The sequence below is a fragment of the Haliaeetus albicilla genome, chromosome Z (assembly GCF_947461875.1).
Source record: "Haliaeetus albicilla chromosome Z, bHalAlb1.1, whole genome shotgun sequence".
NCBI lineage: Eukaryota > Metazoa > Chordata > Aves > Accipitriformes > Accipitridae > Haliaeetus > Haliaeetus albicilla.
The window spans coordinates 61624911-61643896 of NC_091516.1; the positions used below are offsets into that span (position 1 = coordinate 61624911).

Sequence of the window (18986 nt, forward strand, 5' to 3'; positions counted from 1 at the left end):
ACCCATGTGGGCTCTGCCATCTTCTATCATTTCCCTTCAGACCTCCAGGTGTGCAGACCCCAGCACTGACCGTGCCATCCAACTGGGACCGGCACAGCTGCATCAACATCTCAGCCATGGGGAAGAAGAAGAGCTGGGTGTCACTTGAACAAGGGCAGGCTGTGTGGGGCTGGAAGACTGGCAGTGCCCACAGAAACACAGGCCTTTTGACATGGTGCCTGTGCTGTGCTAGAAGATGAGCTGGCAATTTCTGTATGCCGGGATGATGGTGGTTTTTAAACACCCAGGCCCAATCCTCACCAGGTGTCACTGCCCACGTTCCTCTGAGGTGTGCACCCACTGAGCCCATGGGTCACTCCAAATTATGGTACTAAAAATGAAAACAAAAGTTTTAGCTAAAATGGGGCAAAATCCTGCCTATTCTTTACCCCTGGCAGGAAGCAACTCAGCAGGGAATTTGTCTGAAAGCATGTGCTCAGCTGTGGAGCTGAGGTGACAGTTTAACTAGTAGATCAAATAATTACATGATTTTGATAATGCAGTGTTTGTATTCAATTGTCTTAAAAATTAGTAATATCACAATTATTTTCTGCAGTAAAAGCCACCCTGCAGCAGATCATTTTGTTTAACTTCTTAATCAGCTGAGCTAAAGCTCCCACTGTGAGAAAATATCTTTTCAGCAGAGTACTGATTCTCTCCTGCAACCTCCCCTCCTCCCCACTTATTCCTTCTTTTCTTCTCCATCATCAATCTTTTAAACGTGCCACTGTGCATTCACATTTTTCTTTCTGCACGTGTCAGCTCAACGCTCTTCCTCAGAGCCCTCTTTCTCCGCCAAACTGCAGAGCAGACTTTAACCACTCATTTCCCGAACGGGGAACTCCACGCACAACTTCGCGAAAGCCCGGCTCTCCGGGCGCTTCCCAGCCACCATGCCGGAATCCCCTCCTTCCCTCTGCAACCCGCAGCTATGGACAAAAGAGCAAGTAAAATGAAACTGACTTACTGCTATGGCTTGGAGCCTTTCCTTGTGCAACTCGGCTTCCGCCATCCTGGAGAGAAGGACACAGGAGGAGAGAGAGGGAGACGGGTGGGGGGGGGGGGAAGAAACAAAAAATGCAAACAAAACCAAATCAGAGCACACACTGCAGTCACCCGGGGGGAACTGGAGTAATTGCAAAGAAAGCTGAGCTCCTGTGTAGTAGTCAGCCACTTTTGGAGGCACTGCAGGCTGGCTCACGGTAGGATCATTTTAGTCACTGGACCAGTGCCTGCCTTGCTGCCTGTCTCCCAGCTGTATTGCTAACTGCATTTCATTGCTGCTTCTGTGTGCTGTTGCTGTCACACAAGCCATGTATGCACTCTCCAAGCAGCTGAGCGCAGGGATGGCTCGCATGGCTATAATTTTTTGCGTTGACGTCTCAGCTCATTTGCTCCTCCTATGGGGCGCTGGGTCACGACAGGAGCTCGACATCAGTAGCGTGCACAGTAATCCAAACCTGCATGACTGCAGCAGAGGAGGCAGGCAGCTGTGCCACAGCATGTCCTTAGCAAGCAGCCTGTCGGGGAGGGAAGGACGGTGGTACACGACGCGGTGAGCGGGAGCTGCGGCAGGCAGGCAGGCAGGCAGCGGCTGCAGCCCCGAGTTGCAGCAGGTTTGGCTAAGGGAAAGGATGGGGCCGGCAGGAGGAGGGAGGGCATGGACAGTGGGGGAGCAGCACAGCCCCTCGTGAATGCAGCAGGAGCATGGCATGCTGCGGAAGGCAGGGCAGCCCCCGAGAGCAGCGGTGAAGAGCATGTGTGGGGAGGAAGAGGGAAGGTGCCCACGTACCCTGCACGTGCGTTGCACATTAAAGCACTGTATTGACATCAGACACTCAAAAGTGACAAAGCTGTGTGTACAGTCTGACTGAAGACCCCAGGTGTGTTGTTAAATAGGGTAGGAGGCAGGTGGGGAAGGGAGGGGAGGCCTGAGCCAGTATCTTGAGGGTACCTTTGATTTCAAGCGTGGCTTTGGTTTTGCACGCAACCTCCTCACATTTTTTTTGTATGATCTCCCATCTGCTTCCTTTTCTCATAAACGGCAAAGAAGCCTCTCTCCGAGCCTGGTCCCATGGGGTGCTGCTGCAAGGGTGAGCACAGAGCTCCCCTGGCAGAGGGACGCCCCTAAGCCAGGACAGCCACTGCGCCGGCTGGAGGGCTGGTTGGGGGCTGAGTGTGCCATCCTGCTGCTGTCCTGCTGCAAGGAGCTGAAGTGCATTTTCCAGCATATAATTTTAGTTTAATAACCCCATGCTGACAACATAGGGAAACTCCATCATCTTGGGGGAAAGCAATCTGGAGGTCACCCTGCTTCCCCTGTGCCTGCTCTTTCATGTGCCACCCCGCCTGGCATTTTACCTTTCTGCTGGCACCCCTGTCTCCTCTCCCAGACATCCTCCGCCTCCATCCCATTTCCAGCTCCGGGATGTGCTACTTGCTGCAGGCTGCTTTTCAAGGCAGCGGTTTTCTCAAGTGTTTCCACCTCCTGGTCCCATTTCCCTTACTGGTGCCCAGCCTCCTTGTCTCATGACAGCATGTCAAAGTGACTTCTTGCTTAGATTTGCCTCCATGAAAGAGGTCCTTTGTTGTATAGAAAACTCACAGAACATTATATAATTCCAGTAGTCTCTGTGGCCAAAAAGCAAAGTTTTATTTCTGTATACCATGTGAGGCAGTATCTGTAAGTTGGTGTTGGGGTGGGCTCGCAGCTAGGGGAAATGCAACAATTCCAGCTTAGACTAGGATACTTTTTTAGTCTTCCAGCTTTAAGTAATTTGGTGGATGGCATCTGTCCTGTAGCTTATTTGGTCCCTTTCAGATTGTAGTTTTTTCTTCAAAACCTCTCTTTCATTTTCAGTCACCACATAAAGGTCTATGTATTGCTGCTTATATTACTACAGCTGGTTTTGAAATATCCCATCACACAGGATCCAGACATCTATACTCCCACATGTGCACTGAGAACATATATGGGCAACTCCTACTAAGACTTGCAAGCTATGCAATTAAGTCCATTCAATACCCTCCTCAAGTTTTGCTGTCAAGCCTTGCCCAGGGGAGGAATTCTGCTACAGGCTATATCCAGCAAAGGCAAGGGTATGCCCAAGTGCTAACTGGAGCTAGGACAGACAACCTATACACTCCACGACCTGTAGTTCATGTTAGATGCTGCCGAAGTGGTGTGTGAAATGCACTACATTAGGCCATCCCCTCTTTCTTTCCACATAGCATCCACTCAGCAAAGCATTTAAACGTATATTTAAGTGCATTCAGCATAGTCATATATAAAAGTGCAGCTGCATATCTCACTTCTGATATGAAACTTCACAACAGTTCACGAAGTACCGTAACTGCAGCTGAGCTGGACACTGTATTTGCCCCATGTTTATCCTCTCTCCCATTTAACTGCAATGCTTGTTGCAGGCAAGGGGTAAGCAGGGTGCAGGGTAAGTGAGTGCTGGGGCACTCCTGGCCCCAGTGAAACATGCTGCAGGGCTGTGCACCCCTCTTCAGTTTAGTTTGCCAAGGAAACAGGGATCAGCTGTGCTGTAGCAGCCCACCCTGTAGGATCTTTACAAATGTACTGGAATGATAGAGGATGTATCAGCAGCGGAGCGGTTTCTTGCTGGTGACTTGCAATGCAGTAGAAATGCTGGAAGTCATGCAGTAATAACAGCCACTAGTTTCTCTACAGTGTCTGCCTTTTATATAGCTTGAAGCCTACAATGCAGTGAGGTGGGAATCATTCACCCAGGTGGTTCACAGAGCACACCCAGGTGAAATAAACTCTATAAAGTGACTTACTAGGTCATGACAGGGTCTGCAGGGGACAGTCCCTATGGATATTTGGTTCATAAAGGCAGCTTTAAATGAAACAAAACAAAACAAAACAAAACAGCACTACCACCCTGTCCATTTTTACACATTTTTTTTGACAATGTTGGTTAAGTTTTTTGTTTCCAGAATGTTTTGCTATGTTGGTAAGGAACTCTAATAAAAAGAATAAGAAATTGTGTTAAGCCTCACAGTTTTTTATTTGTTTTGTTTTACTTTTAGGGCAGGAGGTATTTCCAAATTTTGAAGTCACTAAGAAAACGAGAGGATGGAGGGTGTAGGGAGGAGCAAGAAGATTCTAGCAGAGTAGGCAAGCAAGAATAAAGAAATATTTTAATATACTTTGTTCAGTAGCTAAAAATGAAGAAGAAAGGAAAAATGTCCCTATTATTTTTCAAATGTCAGTTAAAATGCTATTCTTTTCACCGCAGTTTTTAAAAGAGCAAAACTGCTACATCTTAATAATGTGTGAATTGCATCCTAGTTCCATGCAAAACAGGTTTTTATTTTCATTTCTTTGGAAGAGTGTAGGAAACTGTAGGCAGTGCTCAATGCTGGAGAGGATCCTGAAAGCACTCTGAGCTACGTGCAGCCTGAACTTTTAATGAGACAGCTTAGTTACATGGTGGAAGTCAGGTTCTTGTCCTTGCCATGGAGCTGAGCTGGATTAGGGAAGGTTCTAGTTTAAATGACCCGTGTTTGTCTTTTCACAAGCCATTTCCTTTTTTTGACAAACTGGGTTTTTTTTTCCCTGCTATTGCCCTGCATACAACCAGAATCCTTCTGCATGATAATGGGCATCTTGTCCCTGGGGCAAAACCTTTGGCTTCCCCTTCTCCTGGCTGTTGGTAGAACTGAATCAGTCTAAGAAACCAGACTTTGGCCTGAAGACTGTGTAAGGAAGGCACACGCATACACATGAAGGTCAGGATTAACGCCTCAGCCATTGCAAATGCATTGACATATTTTTGTGGTGACAAGTTAGTGGTTGGATCCTGGCAGCGGTTGTCAAGAAAACACAGAGCAAGGAGGGAAAACAGGCTTCACATTTGCATTTCAGATTGTTTAAGAGGAGATACTTCTGGCTCTTAAAATTACCACATGCCAGCATGTTGCATTGTGCTGCACTAACACTGTTCTGGCATCCTCAATATTGTCGAGCATTCCTCCCTAGGGCATATTTGAACCATATTATTTTCATCTAAGTTGAAATTCTGAGGTTTGATTAATCTGTTTTTTATCTTCTTTACCAGACTGTGGCCTCAGATGCTATATTAAAATAGGCCAGGAATGGAAAGTTCATCTAAACTTCTAGATTCCTGAGTCCATCGTCCATGCTCACTTTTTGAACTCCCTCAAACACGACGTCTCGCACAGCACAGCCTTTGAAAGTTTTGGCAGTGGCACCATCTGACATTTCCAGGAGAGGCTACTCCATGTGCAGTTTTAATTGGGGCTCTCAGCCTTGTCAGACAACAGCCTCTTGACATTCTCTTTCCCATACCCAGGCTGCTTGCTGGGGGTGCACAGTGGCTGCAGCACCAGGGCTTGTGCTTGGGCCACTTGGAAGCTCACCACCGTGAGCAGCACCTCAAGGACCCCCATCCCAGTGAGCCATCACCCTGGGACTGTTGTCCTCATCCCACCTGGACACGTTAACCCAGTAAGTGATGGCTGCACTGTAGGGGCTGTGTGTCCAAGCCCTTGCACACCCACTCTGGGTGGCTGGTGGTAAGGGTGCCAGGTCTGTTGCCACTCTGGACTTGCAGGAGTGAAAGTGAGAAGTAGCTGAACACCCCAATATGTGCACTCACCCCTCTACTACAGGGTGGCAGATGCTAGCACTGGTACACCTTCTTCACCCCCTGCTGCTCCTTGCATGGGTTTTCATGGCTGCAGCCCCCAGGTGTTGTGGGCTGGTGGGAAAACCATCCTGAGTGACAAGACAAGCAAGGGCTGGGAAATACCCCCTCCGCCTCTCACAGGATTTCACACCTGGAAAATGTATATGGACAAACCATGAGCGGTATGCCTGAGGATGAACAGGAGGGCAGTGGCAGAGCGCAGCCTGTACCTCTGAGTCCAGTTCTGTAAGTGCATGAGATGATTCTTTCTTGATTGGAAAAAAAAATATCTTTATATCAGACTTGGTTTAACTGAAGTTGTTTCCTCCCCTCTTTTTCTGTTGTTTCAGTTTTGCCACTTGCTATCAAGACACAGAGTTGAAGCACACACAGCAGGAGATGGCATTGTTTAAGAAATAAAAAGCTAGAGCACAGGGCTTTGTTTTAAACCTTCCCAAGACAGCAGGCTTATGAATAGGTAAACCATAATTTATTAATAAGTGCAGTCTATTAGGTTTTTCCATGTTTGCTTGGTTTCATTCTGAAGCAATGGGGAGCTTGCACTGAGAAGTCCTCTGACTAGAGGGGTCTCCATACGGTCATGCCAGCAGCAGGACACCTCCTCCCAAGGGACCACCAGATACTGTGAGTGGAAGGGGCCCTCAGGAGCCTCCTCAGAGCAGACGTCTCCTGGCCAATGATGTCTGTTGTTGTCCACAAACAGTTGCTTGTAAGTGATTCTGCTGGTATCAGGGACAAGAAGCAGTGGCTTTGCTGAGACGTCTTGCCCTGCCAGCCCCCCTGCCGTGCTTAAACAGCCTCCTGTTAGCCTGAGATTTATTCAGCTTCAGCCCTTGGCAGTAATTAATGAAGCAAGCCACAGAGTACCCTGTCAAAGCCTGCAGATCAGTAAACCAGGAGATCCTGTTTGCAGTGACTTTCCCTTAAGTACAGAAGAACAAGAAGAAATGATGTATGCATTTCACCTTACTCCCTTCTTTCCTGTCCTGGTAGCTGGGATTATTTGAAGCTTTCCAAGTGGAAGAAAGCAGTCTGTCTCCTCTTGGGATTTCAGTGCCAGCTGCTAGCACCACAGCTTGCTTACCCAGCTTATGCCTTGCTGCAGCAGCCCAGCCTGGCTCCTGGGGAGCAGAGGGTGATTGGATGACCTGCAGAGAAGTGTAAGGCAACCTTTCCCAATTTCCTTTACTCTCTCTGAAATTACACAAAAAGAAAATCCTGGTTAGTCCTTACCTTCCACTTATTCTCAGTGCCTCCCTTGACACTTTACATCCAGCTGGTGCACGGAGGGGTGACAAGAGCAAGTAATACTCCCAGCACTACAGTGCAGGGCAGAGATATATCTATGAATAGGCCAACTCTTCACTAAAGAGAGAATTTTTGTTGCATTTCTACTCTATCAGCATAATGATGCCACTGAAATAGGTCACCACCCCTTAGCTGTGTATCCGTCTGTAGCTGTTAGTGAGCTGAGATTCACATGTACACCAGGACTTTTGTTATGCACTCATTAGAAACATTTTGTGGCATTGGGTTTTATGGATCCTGACAAGTTTAATGCTGATAGGGAAGAGACTCTTGCCCCTCTCGCCCCTTAAAGCTGGCTTGGCTATTCAAATCTGTCAAGAGAAAGAGGAAAAAACCATACTTTTTTTACTTTGGATTTAAAAACTAGAGCTTGGTTCCTGTAGATTCTGGCATGTCCTTCTCCTTTCTGTTCAAACAACCCAGATTGCAGCAGGAAAGCTTCTTTTAGCAGCATTTATTTCTGTTCTTGTGCCTGCTGATCATCCTCCACATATAGTACATAGCCGAAACGATATTCCCTTAAAAATCACAAAATATTTACCGCTGAGGTTAGTACGCTGGATTTTTCTTCAGAAGTGAGATAGTAAAGAAAAGAAAGAAGTTACCTGCAGCCCAACTGGCAAAAGCTATAGAAGAGGTGAAAATACACTACTGCCCCAGAAGGTAACTGGGGCCAGAATCTGAATATTTGGGTTTTCTTGCTGCTCTGATCACTGTGTCACCTTTGCTTCCATTCTCCCATATATGACAAAAAGATAATTTAATACCTCCTTTTTAAACACCCTTTTGGCTCCAGACTCTTTAGTCCATTCTTAGTTTGGTCTTCTATCACAACAGGCTCCTCAAAGAAGGACTAGGGGATTGGCATGGGATTTGCAATGCCAAAAGAATAACAATGAGTCCACTCCAGTCTACAAGGACAGCTTTTGTTAATGACAAGCTTTCAACTAAGGTTAAATAACCAGGAAATTCATGACAGCATGCCGTCCTTCTCCATGGAGGGGCTGCCCAGAGAGGTGTCTTCAGCTTGTCTGGGTCAAGGCCATAATTTAATGATGGGTGCTTCAGATCAGTCCACATCAACTCCAGCTCATTATAGCAATGAAAGATCTGGAATTTTTTTTTTAATCTCTTTGATGAAGAGGAGTTAAATCCATCCATTCAAATAAGGGGTCTGACAGTACTTTGAAAAAGGAGCGAGTCAGATCAGAGTCAGGTCTACTTATCACAGCCCATCTTTCTGAAATTGTCCAGAGACCTGCCATGTAGCCTTTGAGCCTGCTAGCTAGTGGTACCAGCTGTAAAAAAAAGACCCCCTAATGACAGATTTTTAGGCAGTATCCCATCTTTGGTCCTCTGACCTGAAAATACTGGAAACCTTTTGCACAGAAATCATCTCCTGGCCTTTTGGCCTCTGCTTCAGATTGTGGCAGAGTCACATAGAAGAAGCAGAGACAAAAAAACCCTGGCTACTTTCTGGATCCATGATGGAAGTTTAATATGAATTTTGGATCAGTCTACACTACACCCAAATTGGTACGCCCAAATTGGTACATCCAACATTCGTTGTTAGCTAGGGAATTCATGAAGCTTTTCACAGCCTGAGGCAGCCACAAGATGCCGAGAGTTTGCCTTGAACCAGCATAACATGCGTTATGTATTATGCAAAGCCACTGTGTTGCATATGTGCAAGTGATTTCTTCCAAGGATCATTAAGGCTGTTTCTTCTCCATGGTCCCACTTCTAGTGCTCAACTCAAAGGCGTGCAAGCAGACTGTGATGTCACTTTCATGGGAAAGGTATCCCCACCAGTTCCTTGCTCAGGGCCACTGCAAGTAAGTAGTACTCCCTCTAAAGCCTTTTAAAGACTAGTGCTATGGATAGCAGCAGTAGATGCTGAAGAAAATCATAGTAGGGCTTTCTGAGGAACATGCAAGTTCCACTGACTTCCTATTCATGTCACTCTAATGGTATTACTTTATACTTTAATGTTATAAAGTACAAATTGGAGAACTGTTTTACACTATATTGCATACCGCATACAAGCCTCACTTGAGATTACCATTAAACTAGTATCTCTGGCATGTAGCTAATTAGGAAATCATCTTTACATCTCGCACTGCTATGTACAAATGCCTTGTCTGGTAAGTAGCATTCAGAGGAGACAGTATTCATTAGACGTAGCAGTCAGCAGTTTCTAGGATGAAAATTAATGCTGATTTACAAAGCAGTCTAAATGATTGACATTGTCTTCCACTAATTTTAGTGGAAAATGATTCTTAATCCTCTAGACTGCTTTGAAAATCCTTGTTAACATGTCTACATTTTAAGCTTCTGCATATATTCTAATTTTGGAACCTGGAAGAGAGTACAATACATAATTGTTTCAACACTAAGCAGTCACCCAACCTTTTAAATAAAGATCTTTGGGAAGAGGCTGAATGCTTTAACCTTGAAAACTTCTAGTTATATCTTAATTTAGTACTTAAGCAGGCTTTTAATCTTTCTCCAACTTGCTCTGGTTGATGTTTCTTGTACTGGAGAATAACAAAACATGGAGCAAGGCTGCAGGTATCCTCAACCTCATGGTAAATTCAGACCTCTTGAGAAAGGTGTGAAGGGCTGTTCACCTGTAGCTAAGACAGTTACTGCTAGGTGTGCCAGGAATGAAAAGAAAGAGGGTCCCTGTGAGGCTGGGACTGGTTTACAATAGGCAGGTAGCACAACAGAGTCTGCTGTAATTATGTGCTCTAGGCACTAGATCATCATAAATTAAAATAATACTAACCATATAGCAGGGCCCTCTGCACAAAATGGAGAAGAAGGAGACTTGTCAGGTTGTTAATTTAACAAAATTAGACTTTTTTTTTTTCTTGAATAATTCTTCTGCAGACCTAGAGCCTTGCAGATTTTTCCTAGGAGGTTTGAATCAATATAGTGAAGGTGAAGAAAATCCATCAGTTGAGGCCTGCTTCTGCCACTGCCCACTCTTCACAGCATAACAGTCTGACACTCTTTCATAAGGATGGTAGAGGAGCATTGCTTTACTTATAAAATTATAAAGAGAGAAGAGATACAGCTAATAAAAAAATACATCTCTTCTTCATGATGTTACCCAATGTGATCGTCTACTCTTTTCTCATAAAAAAGAAAAATGATCTCCCTTTTCCTATGTTTTCCCTTGATTTCTTTACATGACTGATTTATTTCGATCTTCTGATGTTATGGGCAATACAACATTTGCAGTTTGGGGAGTCACCAAAGGCATGGAGAATGCTGTACTATCTGTCTGTGTCAGTTCTGTTTAGGCAATTTAATTTTCTCCACATGTTAGGCTGTTCCTATCATGGAAAAGTATACTTTTTAAAGACTGATAAAATACTTCCAGTTGAGATTTGGCAGAAGACAAAGTGTTGGTTGATTCTAGTGCCCAAGCAATCACACAGTGTGGTTTTATAGCTGCTTCAGGATACTTCTAGCCTGCATAAACCTACATACATATGTCTACAGCAGATGCCAATATTGTATCTGGTGTGTATGATGGCAATGAGGTGACAGGAGCTCTGGACATGTCTGTTTTAAACAACATCTTCAATAGATCTTCTAGTTGCCAAATTACTAATTGCTAAGCCCCAATTCAGCTATACTGAATGCACATATCTCCATGTTGATGTAAGAGTCCCATTTAAGGATGATGGCACCTTTTAGAAAACTGGGATGACATGAAAGAAGGGACTTTTAAAGTTGTATTTTGAGTTCTCACATTTCAGATCTATCTAGGAATTTCAGTATTTCCCCCCTGGCCCCCCTGCCTCGATTACGTACATAGAAAGATGTGGAAGTATAACAACATTTGCAGCTTATTTCACATGGGGTGTGTAAGTAACAATGTCAAGCCCCAAGTATTCTACTTGAATAACAAACTTATATGTCTCCAAATCAGTAATGCTACTTACAAAACAAACTCTAACTTAAACAACATTAGACGATTTTATTTAGTAGAGCAGATCAATAAGCAGACATACTATAGGTGTAGTTACTAATCAAGCCCTGACAACTTGCAAATCACTTCTCCTTTCATAAAGGCGTTTTTCTGCCTGCTGTCTTCTTGTTCTGTTAATGTGAACTCCTCAGTACTGGGACTGCCTGCTGTGTGACTGCTGAGGAAGGGTGACGATTAGTTAAATTACATCCAGCATTGCAATAGCTGCACCTACAAAAAATTAAGCTAATATTTAGTGTTTAAGAAGACGTATCATTAGTGGCAAAATAATGATAGTTTATGAAATCTAGTTTACACACAAGATGTGCAATAAATTTAAAGAGATAGAAAGATTAAAAAAACACTCCCATTTTATTTGGTGAATTTCTCAAAAGGTTTGATTTTTTTCCTAAAGGTAACACATGTTCTGAGAAAAGCATTTTACACTGTTTTTTACTTCTTTACAGAGTAAATGTGGGAATATGAACTTGCAAATGATGTGATACATTTTTATTTTGGATTAAAAAATTATTTGAAATCCTGCTTATTACTACCTTCAAAATAATACTGCATTACCTGGGAGTTCACAATCAGAGCTTAAGAACAACTCTGGATTTGATTTCCCTTTCAAAATACCCTGTTATTGAACCATGTTGCACTTGTTATCAACCTAAGTTTCCAGACCTCTGCTGATTTGTAGTTAGTTCTGACTGTCAGTGGTATATTGTGGCAAGGAGTTCCACAAATTAGCTAAAAAAATTGCTTCTTTTTAATAACCTTTATTTTTTTTTCTTGGTTTCAGTGCACCTGTTATCCAGCTATCAGAGTTTTGATTTAATACTCTAGGCTGCCTATCTCATCCCATGATGAAAATGTACCAGCTGTGAAATTTTATAATGGGAATCATTCCTGCAATCGATATGAGCACAGTTTTCCGAAACACCATAGAGAACCCACTACTGCAGAAACAGAGTGTAGCTCATAATCTTCTGGAGTGAGGCAGAGAGGAAGAAAGATGCAAAACAAAAGGAACATTCTTGATACTTTGAAAAGAAACAAAGAAGGTACTGAGAAAAATGAGTTAGTTAATAATGTAAAAATGGCAGGAAAAACAGGGGTTGCCTTTAGATAGGAGATCTGGCACGCATTGTCGGATTCAATTGATGTTTGAGGGGAAGCAGAGCAAGTATTTTAGGCTGTTATTTTTGTGTAAAAGATTCCACAATAAGCATTAGCTTGGCTTTTGTTTGCCTTGAGTGAGCTGCATTTTCAGCAGCTACAAATTCAGAGAGTCACATGCAGCATTGCTGCAAGTAGGAAGCTGGAAAAATCTTTCAGCAGTGCCCACATCAGAGAGGACTGTGAATAAAAATTGGTTCAAAAGGCTTTAAAAGGTCGTTTAATTTGTTTTGGAAATCAGCAAAAGCAGCTCAAATTTTTATATGGATGTGCCCACCTGTATAAGGAACTCCATGTGCAACCTAGGCAGTTCTTTTTCCTTTGGCTGAAAAACTCATCCTGTTGTATGCCTAACTCTGACCAACCTAAGGTCCACGGATACTGCAGTTACTGCAGTTTTAATGCTTAATTAGGTTGTGATCTTTTGGCTCCGCATAAATCACTGTGTGATGACAAATACTGGCTATGACAATGCAGATGACATGCAGTGCCGTGTCTCATAGGACCTTTCACCCCCAGAGCAGGTTACAAGCCATGGTTTCTATCTGGAGCCCTTGAACAAATGTCCTGCAAGTGGTGATCCCACTGAAGTCACAAAACTCTCGGCTCGTGGGGCCTCTTTTGCATATTTTGCCCTATGCGGTCTGGATTTACTCAACTGCTGAGCCTGTGTAGTACAAGGTGCTACTGTTTGTAGGTGCTCCCATTTGAAGGTGCTACCATTTGTAGGTTTTTGAACCACGGAAGTCTTTCTTGGGTGCGGAGAGGGTTGAAGGAGTGGGGTTTTGCCTGCAGGAGATGGGATAGCCTTCTGACAGAGGACTGCGATGCAGGAGGTCCTAGGTCTGTTCCTGTCTGGTTTGCCCCACTCTGCCACCCCCACATAGGCCTCCTTGTACCCACAGTTCCAAACACTTGCAAAGCTCAGTATGGTCTCTGCTGATGCACAGCCTGGCCGAGCTGTGATGGGAATGCCGCCGGGAACTGCGGGAGAGGCTGAGAGTCCTTCTGGATTTCCACAAATGGCTGTTTCCCATGGCTTATAACTCAGCCAGCTTTCAGAGAGGATATTTTAAGTCAAAGCAGAGCATATTCTGCTTTCAGTGGTTTGCATTCCCCATTTCAATACTTTAGCCTAATCTGCTGATGTTTCAGAGCTGCTAAAATAAGACATATACACACTGAGAAAATAAAAAGCGAAAATGTTTCTGCTGCCCTGATATAGAGCTGCTGCTACCATTGCAGCTACATATCCTCACGGAGTGGGAATGACAGAGAGCAACTTTTAACTCACGGCTCCCTTAGCTTCACTGGCAGATCAGATGTCTACCCAAAAGCAGCCGATCCCATGCCTTACCGCTGAAGAGTGTGTATCAGTGGTAGACCACCAGTCTTCCCAGGGCGTCACAGCTGTAACCGAAGTCACTGTAATACAAAAAAACCACCTCGGCGCATTCAAAGTAATTCAACCTTTGCAGCAAGGACACGCACACAGGCAGAGTTAAGCTTTTGCCTTCCCCACCCTTTACCCTAAGGCCACATTTTTACGTTAGCTGTCAGGACAGGGCCTAGAAGGGCAGCAGGTGAAGGCAGATGGGACAAATGTGGCTCCCTGAGCAGAGAAAACTGTTGCTGTGATCTGTTCCCAACAGGCTGACACTTGGAGGGCTTGTCATGTGCCTGTGCTGGAGTTAAAAGGCCTTATAAGGCAAAGCCTGAACAAACTGTTAAGCAGTCTGAAGTGTTCCTCAGTGCTGAAAAACCTCCAGGGAATGCACAACATACCCCTGGCAAAGATTACAGCATATTTTACAGCAAGCTCATAGACTAACAAAGCAGATATTGTATCTTTGAATTTCAGGCCCTGCAGGCTACTCTCAGCAAGAAAATTAAGATCGGGTCCCCTTCTTGGATTCATTTTACTGGAGTGGGACAAGCTAAGTGTCATTCATTAAGTCTGTCTTTAAGATTTCATAAAGTTGCACATCAAGTCTCCTTCTGGAAGGATGCTCTCCACAATGGAAAACTTACTTGGAGGCCTCTGTGAGCTGATGGCTGGACAAGCCAGATCTTTTTAAGCTGTGGCAGTAGTCAATACAATGACAAAATGAGCAGACCTTGCTCATGTAATCTCCACAGTAAACCAGCCCTGCTTTGCCACTCTCCAGCTCACTTGGGGTCATGAGGTGAGAGGACTTCCACCCCCTTCTCTTTTCCCTTCATGGTTCAGGACAAGCCATGGCACAACTGCCTTGCACCCTCTTCACGGACCTGCAGGAAAAGCACTGCATGCTTAGATGCAACATAGAGAGAAAATAGCTGAAGCTTTGACCCTCCTCCAGCTAATCTCACCCTCACCAAAGACTGAGAGAGTGACTCAAATGACAACAACAAAAAAGTGTGAATAAAATGGCTGCACCACTGGGGACCTCAGAGCAGAGCCATTTTGCTGTGTCTGTGAAGCAGGCATGGCTGTGGCACCCCTGTGCATCAGAGGCAAGGATGAAGGCTTAGTATCTTCCCCTGAGAAGGCTGAGGACCATCTGTCCTTTTCTGCTGGAGTTAAAAGGCCTTGGAATGCAAAGCCTGAAAACACCATGTTTTGCTGTCTTTTCTTATGCTTGTTGGTTACAGCTAGCTGCAGCTTCTAGTAGTTTTTAGTAGTTTTCCTCTAATCTGCCTTTGCTGATGCTCTTCAATATACTCTGAGGTGCTTACTCACTTACAAAGCAGTGAACTGTGCCAGAAAGACGTGGGCCATCTCTTTCCCCCATAAGCCAGACCAAACTGCTGCCAGTCTGACAACTGTGCCTGTGGATGCCCACAAACAGTTTCTCTGATGTTTTCCTCCGTTGGTTCTGCTATTTGCATTCTTTTACTGAAGCATGTTTACTGTTCCAGCCTTTTTGTTGTTATTTTCTGATGTTTTAAAATAAATCCTTTCCAATTACTTTTTCTGTTTCTACCCAGCTGCCTGTTTACTTTATGCAGGTGCTGACCTAAAACTTACATGGGCATCCAGGGGGAAAAACACGTTTAGTCACTTTTCCAAAGTGAATATGGTTGTTTAGAGCACCTTTATTAATTGTAAGAGTAATAGAAAGGTGCAAATGCCAGTGTGGAATGACTTTCAAAAAGAAAGACCATTGAATTGAGATTTGTTTTCTTCCTCCTAGAAGGAAGCCGCATGGAGGTAACCTTCCTCCATCTGAGGAGGAACAGACTGTTGGGTGTCCACTGGCTACCCCCTCAGACAAGAACTGATCTAATACATTTCCATGCCAGAAGGGCTTGCAAGCATGCGTATCATTTGCAGTTGGTACCTTGTTCATGTACGCCAAAGATAGGACTGAAAGTACTTTGGACATATCCATAGTCCAACTCTCGGTTCTAAGACAAATTCAGATACTCTGTGATCTGTTCAGTTACAGTGAGACACACTTTGTCATGGGTGCAAAAGATGCATCCATGCGTCTTCGTTACATCATACCAACCATCTTCATCAGAAGACAGCCTTATCCAACTTAAGTTTTGGTAGGGCACTGGATGGCAGGACATTGGCACATCTGTAAATCAGTCGCCCCAGAGTAATATGGAAATCAGCAGCCAGCTAAAGTGACTGGGGTTGAATGAGGAGCTGATAGCAAAGTTAGTCATCTGCAGATGACAACTGACAGTGGCTAAAGAGGGTTGCAAACTGCCATTTGTACTGTAACCATAACAAAACCTAAACATTGTCTGTAAGTATTCAAACTTTTCAGAAAATTATTTTTGACCATTAAACCACCATTTTGTTCATGGCTTTCTAAAAACAGACAACTAATTGAACTGGCAGGCACACCCATAAAGACAGAGCCTTAAGTGAATATTGCAGAAAATCACATTTGAAATCCATCAGCACAAGAGCATTCTCATTGAAGACATATGATCTCTAGGAAATGCCTTCTCTCAACTACTGAATAGAAGGAGCTGGTGACCAGAAAAAGCCAGACTGAGGTATAGTTATTTTAAAAGACTAATGGTAAAGGCAAGCAAGTAGAAAAAAACCCATAGAGAAAAGCAGTGTAAGCAAATACCATGCAGGAAAAAAAAATGCACTCAAATAAGAACCAAGTTTGTGGATATCAAATCAGTGTTACATTGAAGGTCAGAGGAATCAAAGTATAGAAATGGACACAAATTCTCCACTAGCCAAGGCAGATATAACAGATGGGTCAAAATCTGTTATTAAAGTTGGTTCAGGCCAGTGACTTGAAGTATGATTCAATTTGGTGTGTAACATACATGACTGCTTGCGTCTAGCTGAGGGCATGCAAAGCTTTCACTAGTCTCCTGAAGCAGTCCTTTTGTGGTGTAAAATAAACTCCAGGCTGACATAAACTGCTGACACTGGAAACTTCTTTATGTCCTCCTCCATGTTTTATCCACAACCCCCCCCCTTTTTTTTTTTTATCTTCAGCATCATTATCTACAGTAGTAATGAGAAAAGAAGAACTCTAATGATTTCCAGAGCTTGTAGGAAGAGGTGGCTGGAAGCCAAAGAAACTTTTTCAGAAAATGATACATGGATGCTGGGGTTTGATTTTGCTTAGTCCCTTAGTATTTACAAATAAGGAGTGCTAAGGAGGTAAGCTAGACAGTTCAGTGTTGTACATTTGACTCAGAAGAGATCTTTGATAATGCCACCCTTGACTGGTGTCAAAACTGTGTATTCAGGAATGATCCAGAAGCTCAAATACCACCACTTAAATTTTGCATGCATAGAAGATAATGCCTATGCTGCCAATTACTACCATGTAATTTTTGCTACTTTTGAACACAGAAGATGTTTCCAAAAGCTGCTGCTTTCTCTGCAAATACCTGTGAAAGCAAGATGAGCAGAGTTTGCAGAATTTAGTATTTTATATTTACCCTATCAAGCAATGAAACTCAAAAATGAGAAAAACATTTTTTACAATGTGCCTGTGTATGAAACCTGTACCAACTGAAAAACTGATGTCAAAAAGATACAAAAATAAGCTTTGGCTTCTGACGAGAAACTTTTTTGTTAAGCCTGTTCAGGTCCTAAAAAATCTGAGAGTCAGCTTGGTGGGTATTCTGCCCTGTTGATGAATAGCTCAAAGCATGTGCCTTGTTCAACAGGATTTGTACTGGTCTGGTCTATGAGAATGAGTTGAACATTCACTTCCAAGGTTACCCTGGGTCAGAGACTGCTGATGGGCATGTATCTGGTAAGGGGAACTCTTATCTTTGTACCTGAGATTAAATTCTGTAGAGGTACAAAACTATTTTATTTTATGGAATAAACCTGTGAGAGTACACTATCCTCTTTGGTTAGTGTGGGATTAAGAGCAGGGGGACCTGACTGCAAGTGAAATTTTATTGAAAGTATTATTACTGAGCTGACTAACTACAATGCTATTAGAGGGAGAAGCTGCATGGGGGGATGAATTGCTGTTTGTCTGCTTTATGATTCACTCATCTGATTATGCCAATCGAAACAATTTGCTGCAGTGTCTTTTGTGCACAACCAGGAAACACAGAGGCTCTCAGAGCTCCAATGGTTCTCTCATTTTTGTATGGCTTGGTACCATTTGAATCAACCTGCATGTAATTAGACTCCAAAGTGTCCCCATCACACAGAGAGGCACTTTTCTTAAGAAAAGCAGGCAAAACCATATCAGCTCAGATTTGCCCAGTCCATGTAAGCCAACCTGTGATCCTGGAAGACTTGTAGGAAACCGGCATGTGTGCTTTTGAGATCAAGGAAGTCAGTGGAGCTGTACTGACTTAATGTGGGCAAGGAGAGGTTAATGTTTGTGACTATGAACCTATGCCTGTGGCTGGTAGAAACCCAAAGGTTTGTACTTGTTCTCTCTTGTCATCTCCCAGAACAGTGATCTAGCCCTGAGTATGCCAGTAAGTCGCTCGTCAGGAAACATTACAGAAAGCCCTAGGCACATGCAGCCTTGTAGCTGGCTTTTCCTCTCATGACTAGATCTTTCCATGTGTCCTTGTTCTTGCCAGATAAGAGCAGAAGATCTCTTTTAAGTGCTTCTTGGCTGACACTGACCTCTCAATAGACAGATAAAAAGTAGAGAGATTTCCTCCTCCCATTTTTCCTCCTCCCATCCACAATTGTCACTTATCTCCCGGGCTAAGCCAATTATAGTGCCTCACAAGTGTCCCCATGAAGAAAGGGAAGCAGCCAGACAGACACCAATTGAATTTCCTACAGGCTCTATACAGAGGTTGTTTTGTTCCTGCGACAGAACCATTACTCCCTTGTGCCACTGGTGACTCAACTGAAGACTGAGCCCTGTGAGACACTAGAAACGATGCAATATTCCTACAAGTCCAGCAGGGACTGCAGATACAGCATAAAAGTATTTATTTCATTATCAAGGAGTCCAAACTGCACCCTAACCTTTAGTATTTCAGGAAGCTGCAAAGGGGGAGAAAAATAAGGGATGAGGAGGAGAGAGTGATGGAGAGGAAGGAAGGGCAGCACAGGTTAGGGAAGGGAAGAATGAGTGATCATCTGTAAGCTCCTTCGCCTTTGTATTGATAGCTAGTGCCATCCATTACCTAGTAAAAAGAAACAGCTGTCATTATTTGGATTCCAGTAGCAGCCTGGCCATGGGTGAAGACTTGCATTGTGCCAGTCACTGCAGTCTAAGGATGTGGCTCCTCTGTGGAAAGGAAAAGCATGTCTATGCTAGCTTAAATCCATCTAACTTGGGTAATAATGTAACAGGGACTCTGCAATACAAACT

At 43.8% G+C, this 18986-nt stretch overlaps 1 protein-coding gene and 1 long non-coding RNA gene across 6 annotated transcripts in view; one reads left to right on the plus strand and one right to left on the minus strand.

The window, feature by feature from the left end:
• Nucleotides 1-1332, minus strand: part of PALM2AKAP2 (PALM2 and AKAP2 fusion) — a 272673-nt gene extending 271341 nt beyond the window's left edge. For all 5 annotated transcript variants that reach the window (XM_069777058.1, XM_069777055.1, XM_069777057.1 and 2 more), the window contains exon 1: nucleotides 1007-1332. In XM_069777058.1, coding sequence (XP_069633159.1) covers nucleotides 1007-1051 — 45 coding nt within the window. In that variant the 5' untranslated portion in view covers nucleotides 1052-1332. The remainder of the gene's footprint in view (nucleotides 1-1006) is intronic.
• A 49-nt stretch (nucleotides 1333-1381) lies between these two features.
• LOC138683871 (uncharacterized) lies at nucleotides 1382-15142 on the plus strand. Its single transcript, XR_011323347.1, has 3 exons — nucleotides 1382-1655; nucleotides 11834-12095; nucleotides 14072-15142. It is a non-coding gene; the product is annotated as an uncharacterized lncRNA (long non-coding RNA).
• The last annotated feature ends 3844 nt before the right edge of the window (nucleotides 15143-18986 follow it).